This window comes from Penicillium paradoxum (assembly GCF_028828445.1).
Source record: "Penicillium paradoxum strain IBT 22861 chromosome Unknown utg000007l_segment0_segment0, whole genome shotgun sequence".
Lineage (NCBI taxonomy): Eukaryota > Fungi > Ascomycota > Eurotiomycetes > Eurotiales > Aspergillaceae > Penicillium > Penicillium paradoxum.
In genome coordinates, this window is record NW_026643185.1 from 2,208,824 (window position 1) to 2,224,030 (window position 15,207).

The 15,207-nt window shown below is 51.2% G+C and overlaps 5 protein-coding genes across 5 annotated transcripts; 3 read left to right on the forward strand and 2 right to left on the reverse strand.

Annotated features, from left to right (window-relative positions):
• Positions 1-1,186: 1,186 nt before the first annotated feature.
• dspD (putative protein-tyrosine phosphatase) lies at positions 1,187-3,310 on the forward strand (the record flags this gene model as incomplete). The annotated part of the gene is made up of 1 exon (XM_057179422.1): positions 1,187-3,310. One exon carries the CDS (start codon positions 1,187-1,189, stop codon positions 3,308-3,310), a length of 2,124 nt encoding a protein of 707 aa, XP_057027808.1.
• Positions 3,311-4,205: 895 nt separating this feature from the next.
• N7457_008380 (putative S-adenosylmethionine-dependent methyltransferase) lies at positions 4,206-5,375 on the forward strand (the record flags this gene model as incomplete). The annotated part of the gene is made up of 2 exons (XM_057179423.1): positions 4,206-4,264; positions 4,481-5,375. 2 exons carry the CDS (start codon positions 4,206-4,208, stop codon positions 5,373-5,375), a joined length of 954 nt encoding a protein of 317 aa, XP_057027809.1.
• A 201-nt stretch (positions 5,376-5,576) lies between these two features.
• On the reverse strand, positions 5,577-6,661 carry N7457_008381 (putative nicotinamide N-methyltransferase; the record flags this gene model as incomplete). Its single annotated transcript, XM_057179424.1, has 3 exons — positions 5,577-6,118; positions 6,170-6,458; positions 6,503-6,661. The coding sequence occupies 3 exons, from the start codon at positions 6,659-6,661 to the stop codon at positions 5,577-5,579; spliced, it is 990 nt and encodes a 329-aa protein (XP_057027810.1).
• A 1,933-nt stretch (positions 6,662-8,594) lies between these two features.
• Positions 8,595-10,189, forward strand: N7457_008382 (putative C2H2 finger domain protein; the record flags this gene model as incomplete). Its single annotated transcript, XM_057179425.1, has 3 exons — positions 8,595-8,609; positions 8,690-9,117; positions 9,352-10,189. 3 exons carry the CDS (start codon positions 8,595-8,597, stop codon positions 10,187-10,189), a joined length of 1,281 nt encoding a protein of 426 aa, XP_057027811.1.
• A 1,699-nt stretch (positions 10,190-11,888) lies between these two features.
• N7457_008383 (uncharacterized protein) lies at positions 11,889-14,413 on the reverse strand (the record flags this gene model as incomplete). Its single annotated transcript, XM_057179426.1, has 3 exons — positions 11,889-11,980; positions 12,250-13,860; positions 13,912-14,413. 3 exons carry the CDS (start codon positions 14,411-14,413, stop codon positions 11,889-11,891), a joined length of 2,205 nt encoding a protein of 734 aa, XP_057027812.1.
• Between the last annotated feature and the right edge of the window lie 794 nt (positions 14,414-15,207).

Genomic DNA, 15,207 nt, shown 5'->3' on the forward strand with positions numbered 1-15,207 from the left:
CAGGATGAGCCTGCTCCTCTCCAGCTCCTCCAATCAGGGATGCCGGGCTCGGTTTGTTTGGGTTGCCCCTAATATCTTCTCCATTCCAGGTCCCGGATCGGCCTGCCCACCGTTCATCCAAATCTGCCAATTCCGACTTCCAGCTGTCGCCCTGTTGTACTTCCACTGGGAATCAAGATTGCGCTTGGGGGCTCTCCGTCTCAAGAGATGTCGAGGCCCCTTGTCACGTTGAGCCGTTGGTGTATTTGGTGTGACAGTATAACTATTAACACATGGACTCCGTCCACAAGGCTCAGCTAGGTGGAACTCGGTGGAACCCGGCTGTGCGAACATATTTGATCTGGTCCGGGGGGAAAAGAAATTACACCGTAAGCCAGTATAGCTTACGATGGTATACACTAAGGCGGGAGCAGCACACTCTCGAGCCTCTCATTTCGGTGCGTTTGACGCCGACGTCCATGGCAGGGCGGCTAAAATTAGAGCAGACGGGCTGATTGGGCCAGTACGTGTATGGTATTGTATGTACAATCGGAGATCTCGAATCAAAACACAAAGCCTCCAAAACGGTCTTTCTTTTTCTTTTTTTCTTCTCTCTCTCTCTCTCTTGCTCTTTCGACTTCCCTTCTTCTTTCTCTTTCTTTTGACGTTGATTCCTTTCACTCTCCTTTGCTCACATTCCTGGTTCCCCGGAGGAACTTGGACTCTATAGTCAACACACACCCCCACCTTCTACTCAATACCCTTTTTTTTTTTTTTTTGGATTCCTTTGACCTTAGATGAGAGGATCTTGGGTCTTGGGTAAATTGTCATTCCTTCATACATATATCTCTTGCAAGGAGAACGAAAAAAAGAGAGAGAGAGAGGCATATCCCCGCGCTACGTATCTGGTATGTGGTCCTTTCCTATCTTCTCTCGTTCCTAGGTCCCACTCCTTCATAAGCATCGTGCATCTGAATGCTTTTCCCCTTGTGATTTGCATGATCGCCCGGATCATTAGCCCCCAACCCTTGCATAGCAGTTACCGCCCTAGATTCAAAGCTCATGCTCTGTCCTATAGAGACCATTTGCGCCGGTAGCAAGTGCATCTTGGATCCGAATGCCATTCTAGTCTCTCTGAAACACGTCAGACTAGAGCTGGGTTGAAAGGGAAAGCGCCTTTCAAAGTGTCCGTCCCGCCCCTCGAACAATGCCAGTGCAAACGAGTCCACCGTCCTTCCCGGACTCATTTCCGTCTTTCATGTCGGTGTTTGGTGGTCCTCTTCCGCGATACAAAGAGGAAGACATCCATCCTCTTCAATACCCAACGCATGTCCCTGTCAATACACACCTACTTCCTTCACCTCATCGCCAAAGTGTGTCATCAATGACCTCGGGCTCCACCGAGTCTTCCCCGACCACAACGATCTCGCCCTTTGATTCGCCCGGCGGAGGTGACATCTCTCCCAGCTCGTCTCCAGAATCTCCATCAGCAATGCCGGTCTCATATCCAAAGTATATGCCTTCCACACGGCCCGTGGAACTGGCTCCCCGCCTTGCGCCTGTCGGTGAACCGCGTCTGCCGAACCCTCACAATGGGCGCCCAGACTCTCCAAATCGGCGGGCACGTAATCTGAAGAACTTGTCATTACGAATGCCTTCCTCTCAGTCTCGTCCACCTATTGCCACGGCATCACTGGTGGAAACTTCAAAACACCACTTTGATACTCCATCATCGCCCGTGTCGATCCCGTCCAAAGGCACGAGGCGCCGCCCCGCCAATCTCACTATCCAGACCCCCACATTCAAACAATCGTTCGCTAGTATCGCCACCGATGTAGTGCCCCCAACTCCATCTCTGCGCCATGCAGAGTCATCACCATCACTTGCAGCGCCATCACTTGCATCAGTTTCGTCGCCCTCGTTTGCGCCACAGGGAGGTATGCAATTACCTCGACCAATGTCACACCATGGTGCGCGCCATCTGTCTGGCGTATCTTCTGAGGATGCTGCTTCTCCTATCACTTTGGTACCGGATGTCGGATCCGGTTTCTCTCGGCGCGTTCTCCCTGGGCTAGAAGAAGAGGATGATCATCTGGACTCGCGCGAGTCGACCCGCAAGAAGGATCGAGGCTATCCAGATGGACCTATCCGGATTCACGACTCAGGTGTTTACTTGTATCTGGAACCAACAGCAGAGGAGGCGTCCAAGTTCGATGTGGTCATCAACGTCGCCAAAGAAGTAGCCAACCCGTTTACTGTCAACAAAGGGGAAAGGAACGATACAGTGATGAGCACGTGGCGGAATGCTTCGGTGGCCTCCAAACGCTTTTCTCGTGGCGATCCCCAGACTGCAACTTCAGAATTGTCCTTCAAGTCCGCCTGGGAATTCCAGCCCTCAGATTCCGAATCAGGAACACCTACAGTCTCGAGTCCTACTATCTCAACACCGGAGTATATTCATGTCGGTTGGGACCACAACTCGGAAATCCTCGAGGACCTTCTTCCACTTTGTGAACTCATCGATGACCGAATCACCGAAGGAAAGAAAGTCCTGGTACATTGTCAACTGGGTGCCAGCCGCTCAGCCTCGCTGGTCATTGCCTATGGGCTGTATAAACACAGACATTTGGATTTCAATTCAATGTATGAAGCGGTCAAGGGCCGCAGCCAGTGGGTAGGCCCAAACATGAGTCTTATCTACCAGCTTACGGACTTCCGCTCTAAATTGTTGCGAGGATCCACATCCAAACCTCCACCCCAGGAGTGGTTTGTCCAAACTGGCCGACGAAGCTCCGAACCCCAAGTGGCGCGATCAGAGCGCCCAGCACCACACGAATCAGGCAGATCACCCTTCCGCGGACTGTCCCAGGCACCATCAACGAGCTGCCTGTCCATCCCAGAGACAACCTCGATGCGTCCCACGACGAGCGGCAATGGCAACACCTATTCCAAATTCAAGTCTTATTCGCCTAAGCGGAGTCTGTCCCCCCGGCCTCTTCCCTTCCGACAGAAGTTCCAGTCTGTAGAACCTGCCTCGGGTCGGCCACGAGGGCTGACACGCAGTGTCAGTAGCTGCGATCCGCTCGTTCAGACCCATGTGTTCGTACGCGATATGCCAGATGCCAACAGTAGTTTGTTCTCTCCGAGGACAAACGAATTCCTTTCACCACCTTTAGGGCCATCGTCATTCCACCGAATTGATCGCTCCGCAGCTCTTTCTCCCCCTCCCATACCTCATGCCATGCAGTTTGCCACCGAACCGGCAGATCCTCGCTCGCCTCCATCTGGCGGCGAGTCCCTGATTCTGAGATCCATTGATGAATTTCTGTGATCTCCGCCTCTGTGTCCTCGAAGACCAGGGCTTTGAAACGATCCCATGACCAGATACATTTTCTCCCATTGCGTTTATTCTGATTTGGAAAGATTTATCGCACCCGCACATCCGGAGGCTCTTGTGCCACGGGAAGTGTCGATGCCGGTTTTCTGCTCTTACTTATTAATTTCTTCCACTCATCTCAATCAGATGACTGGCTTGATGATACTCATGACCAAAGCGGGCTTTGTTGTCGCTCATCGCCATTTCCCCCCTCTTCAACCTGCATACTTAATGCATATTCTTGTCGTTTGAACCTACGGGGTCTTGCCAGCTCCCTTGTTTATTGAACTCCTGTCTCCTTTCCCTCCTTGGCGTCTCGAGTCTCCTAAAAAGGAGAAAATTTGATACCAAAACCTGGCCTCGAATGAAAGGGAATTGGAAACTGCTTTCTTTCACATGGTCCGGTACCTGTACTATTATCGAGGGTACCCCATCTCTTTGAGGCTCTCTCAGTTTGATCTGGCCTCGGTCTCACAAACTCTCGCTTTATTGCTCCTTTTTTTTCGTCTGTGACTTCTGTCTTTCCATCTTGCCACACAACCAGAGCCTTGTTCTTTTTTGGACTCGTTTTGGCTTAATATGTGTTAAGCACCCATTTGTGATGAAGCTGCCTGGTTTTTCGTGGACCTTCTGGTATGCTTTATAGGTGAAAGACGGCATGATAAATACCCCCTCAGCGCATTCTCATAATAGAGATCAATATTAAACGTCAAAGTCTCCAACGGACTTTAGTCTCAGTGCATACTTGTAGTTATAGTGGTCAGGGCAGTGATGTTGATAAGATAACGATAAGTCCCCTCACCTCCAACCATAAATTTTCCCTTGAACATCCAGTCCTACGTTCACAACAATGACTGAAGATTCTCACCCTGCATACCTCTCGCCCAGCGAGCTGGGAACAAAAGACTAGTATGTATCCTCTTGAGCTACACCGTCCTCCTCTGTCAGGAGAGTCGCGCGTTGATCAACCCCGCGTTTCTACCCCTCCACGAGTGCTATATACCGAGATAATCCACTGCAATAACGGATGGAATTACCAATTGAACCCCAAATCCTCATTCCCTCTTTAAAGGAATCTCCTCAAGGCAATTCCCGGGCCAAAAAAATCTAACAATCGAAACATAGTTGGGAATCCTACTACGCCCGCACACTAGCCCACATCTCGCACGAGACTCCCGACAATGCCAACGGGTCAGAACAAGAAGATGACGATGCTGCATCCGCCGCATCCGATCTAAACGATGAAGATGATCCCGGCACATCCTGGTTCTCGGAGCACAACGCCCCGCAAAAAGTCCTGCACTTCCTCACGCGCAAGTCCTTCCCCTTGTCGCCGCGTAACACGCACAAAGACACGGCCCGCCAACCGAGTGTCCTGGATCTTGGAACGGGCAATGGGAGCATGCTCGCACTGCTCAAGAAGCGGGGTGGATATGCGGGGCCTCTTGTTGGCGTTGATTACTCGCGGCAGAGTGTCGAGCTGGCGAGGGAGTTGCAGCGTGTGAAAGGACATTCGGCTTATCGGAGTGATTCGGAAGATGAGGAGGACTCTGAAGATGAGGTAGAGGGTGGGTCGAAGATGGCCGTGCAGGATGTTCCTATTCGGTTTGAGGAGTGGGATATCCTGGGTTCGAAGGCTGTTCTTTCGGAGACGGGTCTTGAGGCTTCGCCTTCTGAGAACTCGCTTCCTTGGTTCCCTTACCAGCAGGGTGGGTTTGATATTGTGCTTGATAAGGGGACTTTCGATGCTGTCTCGTTGTCGGATGATGCGAAGACTACTCGTGTCTGTGAGCGGTATCCGGATATCGCGCGGCGGTTGGTGCGGCGCGGTGGGTTTTTGATTGTTACTACTTGTAACTGGACGGAGGAGGAGCTGGTGCATTGGTTTACTGGGGATCGGACGAGTGGGGATCGGTTGGCGGTTTGGGGTCGTGTGGAGTATCCCCGGTTCCGATTTGGAGGGCAGGAGGGACAGGGAGTGTGTACTGTTTGTTTCCAGAGGCTTGGGGATGATGCTTGAGTGAAGATCTCGATGCTCTCCGGCATATGTGGAGTTGTAGATAGCAAATACGTTTTGTATAGACATAATATATTGAATATACTAGATTCTATCTCATCTCAACGTCAACTCATCTATATGCTCATCATGCAAAGAAAATGGGATATCGCTCCGGGGAAAAAAAAATGCACCCTCCATCATAACCATAATGCGTCACTCTCTTTACTCCCCTTTCCTCTTCAGAACCGCAACAACACACCACCTCTTCTGATTCTCTACTCCTTCCCCTTCCCTGAACGGAGCCCACTCCCTCCGAATCTCACCCCCATCCTCCAATCTCTCAACCAAGTCCCTCTCAAAGATCGTCTCCACAACGAATCCATTCTCAAGCGCAGTCTCGAAGAACCCAGCAACAATCGTACGGCCAGTGTGGAACCCAGCAACAACCCACACCTTCCCACCCGGCGAAAGGAACCACTGCATCGTGCGCGCAAGGTTCTCATGCTGCGAGCGCATCCAGAAACAATCCGCCGCCACAATCCGCGTGAACGCCCCCTTATTCGCCACCGAGAATGAATCAGTCAACACACCCCATTCATGCGGATGCATCGACACCGACCCAGACACCGGAGGCGCGCGCTTCGCCACATTATGCTCAATATTAAAAGTAATCGCACCACTCAAAGCAGGCGAGGAAGGATGATCCGTCGCAGCCACAACCGAAGCATTAGCCAGGGCGCAAATAACAGAAGGGAGCGCGGCGCCTGCATATATTAGACTTTTTTTTCAATATCTCGAGATTGCACCGCACTTACCAGCGCCCAATTCCAGCACACTCTCGCCTTTGATGCTCCATAGCTCTCTTGCCTCTTTCTGGGCTGTTGTTTCGGTGCCCGGTGCTGTTGGCGTATCGGCTTCTTCGACACCCTCGGCTACGACCATTGCGGCGCTCCAGAGGAAATGCGCGAAGAGCTTGCGGCCCTCGTCGACTTGGTTCACGGAGCCGTCGGGCTTGGCTTGGCCGGCGGCGATTTCTTCGGAGCGTTTCTCGCTTGAGCTGGGGTAGCTGGGGACCATGATGTCGAGGTCGCCGTAGAGGGGGAGCTGTAGAGGAGGTGTTGGCCTGGGTCGCCGTGGAAGGAAGGTGCGTCATCTGGGAAGAGGTGGGGGAGGAATGCCCCGAAGAGGTCTTCGGGGGACTCTTCTATCTCGGCGACATCTTCGTTTTGGAATTCCGGTGTTGGGGCGCTGGGGGTGTTGGTGGGATAGTTGCGGCGGGGGAGGGGTCGTAGGCGGGAATGAAGCATTGTTGCGGTTTGTACTCCGTAGTGGGGAGGTTTTTTTTTTTTTTTTTAGTGAGGGCAGAATCGGAGTTCCTGTATAGTTCCCAGGTGAGAGGATTGGATGTCGTTCAGAGTCTCTGTATGATTGAGTCTTGAATTGGCCTATTACGTGAGGCTGTTGCGCTCTGATCTTTATCATGATTTTTTTGTTTATCAGAAACTCTGTTTGCATTGTTTGGCTGGAGATTAGGTAATATCATCACCTCCGCCTTTCAGCCCTGGAGGTCCGACCACGTCATGGGAGACCCCAAAACCACCAAATGGGGCAGATGGGACTATTTGTGGACGCATTGTGGACGCACTGTGGACTAATGGCAGAAGATAGTTATTGAAATAGCTCTCTGATAGCTCCCGATAGCTTTGAACACTCCCAGCCTCCTAGCCCAATGATATCTTGGGTACTAACAAAGACCGGTGTCTCAGCCGCAGGTCAAGACTGACGGGCCAGGAACCTCGGGAATGTGCCAGAAACCAGCCCAAAACACAGCACTGAAAAAAAATATGTAACGGAAATCCAATCAAATAGAAAATAGAACGATCAGGGGGGAAAAGAGGGGGAGCGTGGCCCAAGGCCTACAATTGTAGACGCCAAAAATAATTCCGTGTGCTCGTGCGCAAAAAGGTAGTGTGACGCTCGGAGTAATGATCCTCTCCTGCAGGCGTTAGCGTGCCAGATGGCGCGACCTGGATCGGAGGAATGCACCCAGATGGTGAGCGCTGCCCTGATTGTCGCCCGAGACGGAGTAATAAGCCACAGCGAGCCCTTTGCCACAGAAGAGGTTGAACTTCTTCGCCAGGATTTGATATCGAATGATTTGCATCATGAGTACGGAGTCGGTATCAGGTGATGCCATTGACTAAGCCCAGCACATGACATCATTGGCTCCACCAGACCCACCGTAAACCAAGTGCTAGACCGGTCGATGGCCATGCAGGTGATCTGGTCGATACATGGGAAACTGGTACTTTCCAAGTCGCTGGTTCAGGTTCGGTCATCTCCTATCGATACACAATCGTCATGGCCCGGGTGTGAACCCAGTGACTTGATTGGTACTTGCCTATGGAGTCCAACTGGCCCATCTTGTGACCCTGGTTGATCGTCAGGCAACTGGTGATTTGATTTTTTATTTATTATTCTTTTTGGGTTTTTATTTTTGTATCTGAAGAAAAGCCGGATTGGAAGTATTGGAGTAAGGAAGGGAATATGGTCTCTTTTATATAGCTAAGTCTGAACCCATGGGACTACGCTTTTCTAACCAGGGCGCAGACCCTTCCCCTGTACGGAACGCCATCCGGGCAACTCCCAATGCCCTAAGAGTACCTAGGTAGAAAGCAAGTATTCGCCATTAGAAACACAGCGTATGTCTCTCGGATAACTGTGGATCCACTACTATCGCATCACGCATTGCGACACACTCTCACCCTCACCCATAGAGGGTATATCGGGGAAATCCCTTTGCAATAAGAGGGGATAGTAGACAATAATATAGGGAAATAGCCATCCTTCACCATCTGGACTAAAAAAAATATAAAAAAAAAAATACCGAACTTTGTATGTGTGACCGGTGATCGCTGGCGCCCCCCCGCATGCTCAAAGGGAAAGGCCCCCGCAAACCTGAGCGATTTTGGCTCATACCGGCCCTGACTCTTTCTCCTTCTTTCTCCTCTTTTTTTCCCCCCTTCCACCTTTCTTTTTTTGGATTCCCTTCACTTTTTTTTTTTATTTCCTCTTCTCTCTCTGACCTTTGCTTCTTGCATTCATTGCTCTCATCCATTCAATCACCACATCCCGGGCCCGAAACTCCGCCTCGTTCCACCGGCTTCTCTGAATTGAGGGCAACTCGTGTTCTAGAGGGTTGTCAATCCCATTGGAAGCTTCCTCTCAATTCTTATCACTATGGCCTCATTCAAGGTATGTGATTAGCATTGCTGCTTGGTCACTTTTGATTTTCTTGCCAATACTAATGTTGGGCCCCCTTTGGCTGTGCACAGGAATTATCCATGTCGCGCCCTCTTCCGAACCCCAGCCAGCGGAATCACACGCACTCCATCTCCCTGGGTGCTCTCAATCCAAACCACCGTGTAACTCGCCGAAAGAGTGTGACCACCGCCGCTGTCAATGCTGCCGCGGCAGTTGCCGCCTCCATGGAGGGCGGGGAATCCACCTCGCTCCCTATGGGTGCGCACCGCCGTAGCCTCGCAGGCCGCAAGGGACTGGAATCTGGATCTGTCGGGAATGTGTCTGGCTTCAGCTCCTATCTTTCTCGAAGCATCAACGGTGCCAGTCAGGAATCACCGGTCGCCCGAAAGGAGTCTCCGGCATCGGACCAGTCTGATGGCAAGCTGAAGAACCGGAACCGCCGAGCCAGTGAAGGTGCCCAACTCAAGACCGATGGAAAGCGTGCTTCGGCGGCCATTCGGTGCGATCGCTGCGGGAAAGGATACAAGCATGGCAGTTGCCTGTCCAAGCATATGTGTGTATTCCCTCTCCTCCTTACCGCTCGGCCGTCCTCCCCTGGCTCGATCGGGACTATGCATCATATCAGCTCTGCAGATCGCCCTCGTGGTCCCCTTCACTTGCCTTCCCCTTTTTTTCGCTCTTCACCCCTGTCGGCAACATTTGATTGACATGTCTATTTTTCGTCGTATCTTAGGTGGGAACATGATCCAGCATGGGCCGTAACTTCGAAACTCCTCATCTCCAAGCACCAGCAGGTTCAGCTGCTGGAGGCCGCCTCCGTTCTGGTCACCATGAATCACGACGATCCACCCGATGAGTCTGCCGAATTGGAATCGGAATTGTCGTCTGGATCGCCGGATGCCCTGTCAGAAATGCGAGACGGGATTAGTTCCGCCGAAACCACGCCGCCCCCGATGGATTCCGAGGAAGATGACGACTTCGAGATGTCCGGCGTGCCAGCACAGTGGACCAAGCGCCCCAGTGTCAGTAATGCCTCCGGTTTTTCTCGCTCCTACCAATCCATTCCCTCGAGCTCGTACAACGACAGTGCATCGCTGCACTCGCCTACCTTCTCCCACTTCCGTCACTCGAGCATTGACACCCGTCCTTCGACTGCGGATACCCGGTTACACGAGGATGACGAGGCGGATCTTGCCGCGGCCATCGGCCTGTGCAATTTCGGCACCCCGCGTACAGGCCCTGTGTCCATGACACCCGACGTGCCACCGGTGCCTCCACTGCCCGCGCGCTACTTAGACTCGAGCAGCCACCCGAGCAACCAGGGTCTCCACTCCCCTCTGTCGCGCCGCACAGATGAGGCTGCCCGTCGAGACTCGGAAGTCAACATCTTCTTGTCCAGGTCCCTCAACCCGTCGCTGTCATACAAGGTATCGGACGAGCGTGAGGTGCGGACTGGTGGTGACGATGCCCAGAAATCCCGTCAGCGCCGCAACGCCGATGTGGACTTTGGTAACCGCTCAGCACCACCTGATGACGACGATGACGGTGTCTTTGGGCGCATGGAGGAGTAAATTTTCTAGCAGCCCGCCTATCTCCCCTCCCTTCCCCTCCTTCCTTCCTTCTTCCCCCGAGCTATCTTCTTTTCTTGGTCTAATCGGCCTATTTCTGCCGAATGATGACCCCTTCACGATCTCATGTACGAGCTTGAGCGAATTCTTTTTTTGAACCCTTCTTGTTTACATGTTTTACAATCACTCCAGCTGGAGGAGAGCTTATGTTCAATAATGCTTCAAAGTTCTTTTTTTCTACCAACGAAGTGTCTCACAATTCTCGGGACCTTTTCTTTCCACCTTTTGAGATCCCATGTATCAACCATGTGTCTTTGGCCCGCTTTGTGCTTATTTTATTCTGTTTCGTCTTGCCACTGTTTATTCAGGAAACCTCTATAAATGGCCTACTCTGTATGGCCGGCGCATATCCATCCCCCACTCCCACCCGTACTCACCTCCAAAGGGGCATGACATTCTCATGTTCTCTTATGTCTCGTTTGTCTTTGTCTGTTTCTGGCCTCTCCGCACATATATACCAAACCCACAAATTCTACGATCCGCCCATTTTCTCACATGTGTATCTCGTCCATTCTTTTTCTCCCTTCTTGCCTAACCCTCTATCTCTCTCCCGCCTATGATCTCTCTTATGGAAGTCAATTGACCCTTGGACGGGGCATACAATGAATATATCATGAAACTATATGACTTCCTTGTGCTGGCATTTAGATCTATTAGTCTTGTTATTACCCTTTAGATATCTATCATGTATACCAATGGAAGAAAGACATTGTTGATCAAGATTCTTCACAAAAAAAAAAACAACCAGAGCCGGATTTTAATCCAGCCCTCAGACCATCTCGAATAGAATTTTCGTCACACTAACCATGCGGTGGAACAGGGTCACTCCCTGCATATGCTAAGCCTGTCACTCTCGAGAGGCCGCCTCCTTGCTTCTTCGCGCATTACCATAAGTGTCCACACTACAAGCGAGGGAACCCCCCACTACAGTGTAATAGTGCGATTACTTGTTTTCTGTGAAAATTACATATATATCAGATCGGCAACGAGTTTCTAATTATGATCATGGTTGAAACAGAAGCGGTGATCAGAGTGGGATGTGTTCTGTTGATCGCGCGATGACGATGAATGTCTAGAAGAGTTGGGGCTCCTATGGGGCGAGTTTATAAGAAACATGGTGGTTAATGGTCGAGAAGAAGGCATTGAGGGTTTGAGAGATTGGCATTTGGGAGAAAGAGCGTTTCTGAGGGTCGTATGGGTCAGAAGAGGATGCCAATGTGTGGCTGATCGAGGTATTCAACATCCCGCCTGTAAGCGCTTTTTGTGGGAGATCTTTGGATGAAATGGTATTCAGTACATTTATGTACTCCATACATAGGTACGTAAGAGAAGAGGCGATAATCCGAAGTCTACCTAGGTACCTAGGTATATTTGTACCTTCCATTTGGGGATGTCACGGGGTATCAACACTGTATATTAGAGTATGTAATAGCATCGAAAACATCATTTGAACACACAAAATAAAAGATTATGGAGAGGATTGTAAGAAAAATCATCATTACTTTCATATATGGACAGTATAAAAAACTATGAGCCAGCTACATCACTCGCGTAGCCAATTCACCAAGCAATCAAGCAATTCATCAAGCCAACAAGCTGAAAGAAGGAATAAAGAAAGAACAAAAGGGGGTATCAGACTAACCTAACAACCACCGCCGCCGCCACCGCAGCCCCCTCCACCACCACCTCCCCCTCCGTCACCACCACCCCCTCCTCCACAACCGCCGCCGCCGCCTATATAACCAAGTCAGTGTGTGATTTAACCAGTTGAGGGCGAGAGGAACCTACCTCCTCCATCTCCAGATCCTCCACAGCCACCACTGGATGCTATATATAGACAATCAGCATCCATCTCAAAGTTGCAGTTAGACTACAGTCATATAGAGACTTACCACACCCTCCATTCCCACTCCCTCCTGCGCAACTACCAGCAGCTGCGCCACCACCTTTTGAAAAAATCCAAGGTCAGCCCAAATACTTCTAGAAGAGTGTAAAGAACTTACCACACGTGCCGGCACAACAATTCCCAACTGCCCCTGCAGTCGTATTCATGCAGCCAGGGTTACATGCGTACACATCCGAGTTCACCGAAGGATCCGCCATATAGGGCGCATAATACGGCACCACGATGGGGAAACCAAACGCATACGGCATATAGTAAGGAGTAACATCCGAGCCCGAAGATCTCGAGCCAGAGCGTTGCCGACCACGTTTCTCCGCACGTCGAGCAGCTTTCTGGTAGTTGCTCTGAAGACGCAAAAACTGCAGAGAACTGGATCGGTCATTCGGGTCGTACAGGTTCGTTGGTCGGACGGCGTTGTGGGAAGAGATATGCGGGTTCTTGTTAGGGTCGGACGAGATATCGGGGCGATCGTGCAAGAGGTCTGCAGCCTCGCGGGCGCGAGAGGCTGAGCCAACGGTGATGAGTCGGTCATACAGGTCGGGTGTTCGTGTTGCTTCGCAGTACCAGCAAGTGCATTCGCTGTATATGCCGCCGTTGGTGGCACGGCGGTACATTTTGCTAGTCCAGGCGAAGCCGTCGGAGAGTTTTCCTTCGTCGACTTTGTCGTCGTGGTCGATGAAGATGCGGATGCCGTTGGCTGCTGGTTGAGACGTGCTGTATGTGTAGTATTGGGAGGGGCTGAGTTGGTGTGTGTGCCAGGCAAGGTCGACGTCTAGGGTGGGCACGGCCATGTCTCTTGGGTTTTCCATCATGATTCGGAAGAAGACTTCGTACTTTTTGATGAGTCGGTTCATGGTGTCGAAGACTGTTGGTGAGTGCAGCCAGTCGATTTGGTCCATTTTGTCTATGAAGGTGCCTTGGCGGATCACAGCGCCCACGAGGTCTAATGCGAAGGGATCCAGATTGTCCCAGTATCGAGACATCATTCGTCGGAAGTGGATTCTCTCGGCGGGCTTGGTCCTACTCACGTAGATACCACGTGCGTGCGTCAGGACTTTTCTATCGCGGAGCTTGACTTCGAGTTGCTGCTTGAGCTGGGTGATGTTTTGACACCAGTCCACTCGGCCGTCGGTGTGTTGCATCAAGTTCTCGCCGGCGGCCTGGACGATGCGTGTGGGGAACATATTGAATTGGAGGGCCCGGTGATTGATCTTGACACTTGGGCCCTCGGGGATTCCTTGCAGATTGGTCAAGGTCCCGGGCATGGGAAGGTTTCCGTATAGAGTTGCTGCGAGATCTTTTCGGAATTTGGCCACCTTCAGCCGGCCATGGTCGATGGTGTGTTCACAGCGAACGCATTTTACCTCAAAGGAATTATCGGCGTAGCCGTTGCCAAATCTGAAAGCGTTTCCAATGGTTGCTCCAAAATGAGCTTCTGTCCACGGCACCGCATTCACGTTGTTGCAGCACGGGCAGTGGACTTCCTTGGTCGGTGGGCCATCAAGGTTGTTCCACTTGAAGTTCAATTTCTCCTCGAATAGCCGCCGGGCTTGTTCGGAGACTCTATACTCTAACGTGCGGTTATCGATGCAGCGGTCGATGATGGCCCATGGGAACCCTGTTTGCCAGGTGCTCAGCTTGCCATATCGAATGCAGTCTTCAAGGAAGCTTCTGGGATTCAATGAATGGGCATGCCAGACCATCAAAATGTCTGAGAAGTACTATTAGCCATGAAGTTTGTTTGTGCAATCAATGCACTTACCTAGCGGGGGCAGGTTTTCCGTGCTCCATGCAACTCGAGTCTCACAATCGAGGATGTTCTCATAACCAAAGTACTCTAGGTCGTTGATAGTCGCCATTGGTCTTGATCGGGGGAGACCGACAGACCACCACTTAGTATATCTCTCGACCGCACGTGCCGTATAAACGGCCCAACGTTTCTCGCGAATACGAGCCCGTGCTTCGTTTAGTGAATCCGGGAATCTATCAGCTTCGGCATCCTGGATCCCAAAGAGCCCATCATCACTAGAGATGGTATCCCGCAGATCTGCGAGCACAGCCAAAAATTTGAGATGCGCAAGACACTGGTCGCGGGTGATAAATGTTGAGGAACTTGTAGGGGTAAGGTTTAGTCGGGGTAGTTGTAGAGGAGGTTGCTCGGCTTGCTCAGCCGAATACAAAGGAGGTTGTTCACTGGGTGATTTGCCGGTGACTTCGGATTGTTCAGGTGTCTCGTTGGACTTATTGTCTGTTGATAGACCCATGTTGATGGTCAATAGCCGTACGTCTTTGGAAATTGGTTAAGATTAGGGGTGATGACGGTCCATTTATATCATTTTGAGATGAATAGATACTATGTGAGATATCTGACAGCGGTCTCTTCGCCTGAGCAACCAGACAAAGACAAGTCAGAGCATCGGGTTACAAGGCAGACCTTCCATAGCCCCCAAGATGGGCGGGGAGCCAATGACGACGATTGCCACTAGTTCCAGAGCCAAAGCACGTTCGCTAAACCTCTGCGAATAGAATCTTGGAAGTAATTAAGCTTCTAGTGAATGATGACCGTCGTTCGTATCCGTTTCTATTCCGATCATTGTGAAGAAGCTCACATATTGGTCGAGGGATACACACCACAGGGCGAAGCCAGGCGCGGTTGCACTGCCTGGGAATGTGGCCCCCAACAGCCTGATGATCATGATCTCATACGTGTTGTACTCCGTACAAAGGTTCCTATTATCGCTCTAGCATTCTTTCATATGCTTGTACTGTTGTCCCTGTGGAATAAAAGAGTATCAAAAAATAGAGCACTTGCTAAATGTAGAACGATAGTCACGTGCGGGAAGACGGACCTAGCACGTGATCAAGTGGAGCTATCTCAGTCATGTGACATGCCCCTCTGCGCTGACTCATCGGACTCCGGGAAGGTGCGCTCACCGGTCAAGAAAGTCGCAAACGGTATTGTTCGGAGAGAGAGAGAGATTAAGAAGACAAGAAGAAACAGAAGGCTTGAACCAAACCGCACCAATCAGATACACGCCCAACCTGCGTGTGTGTCTGT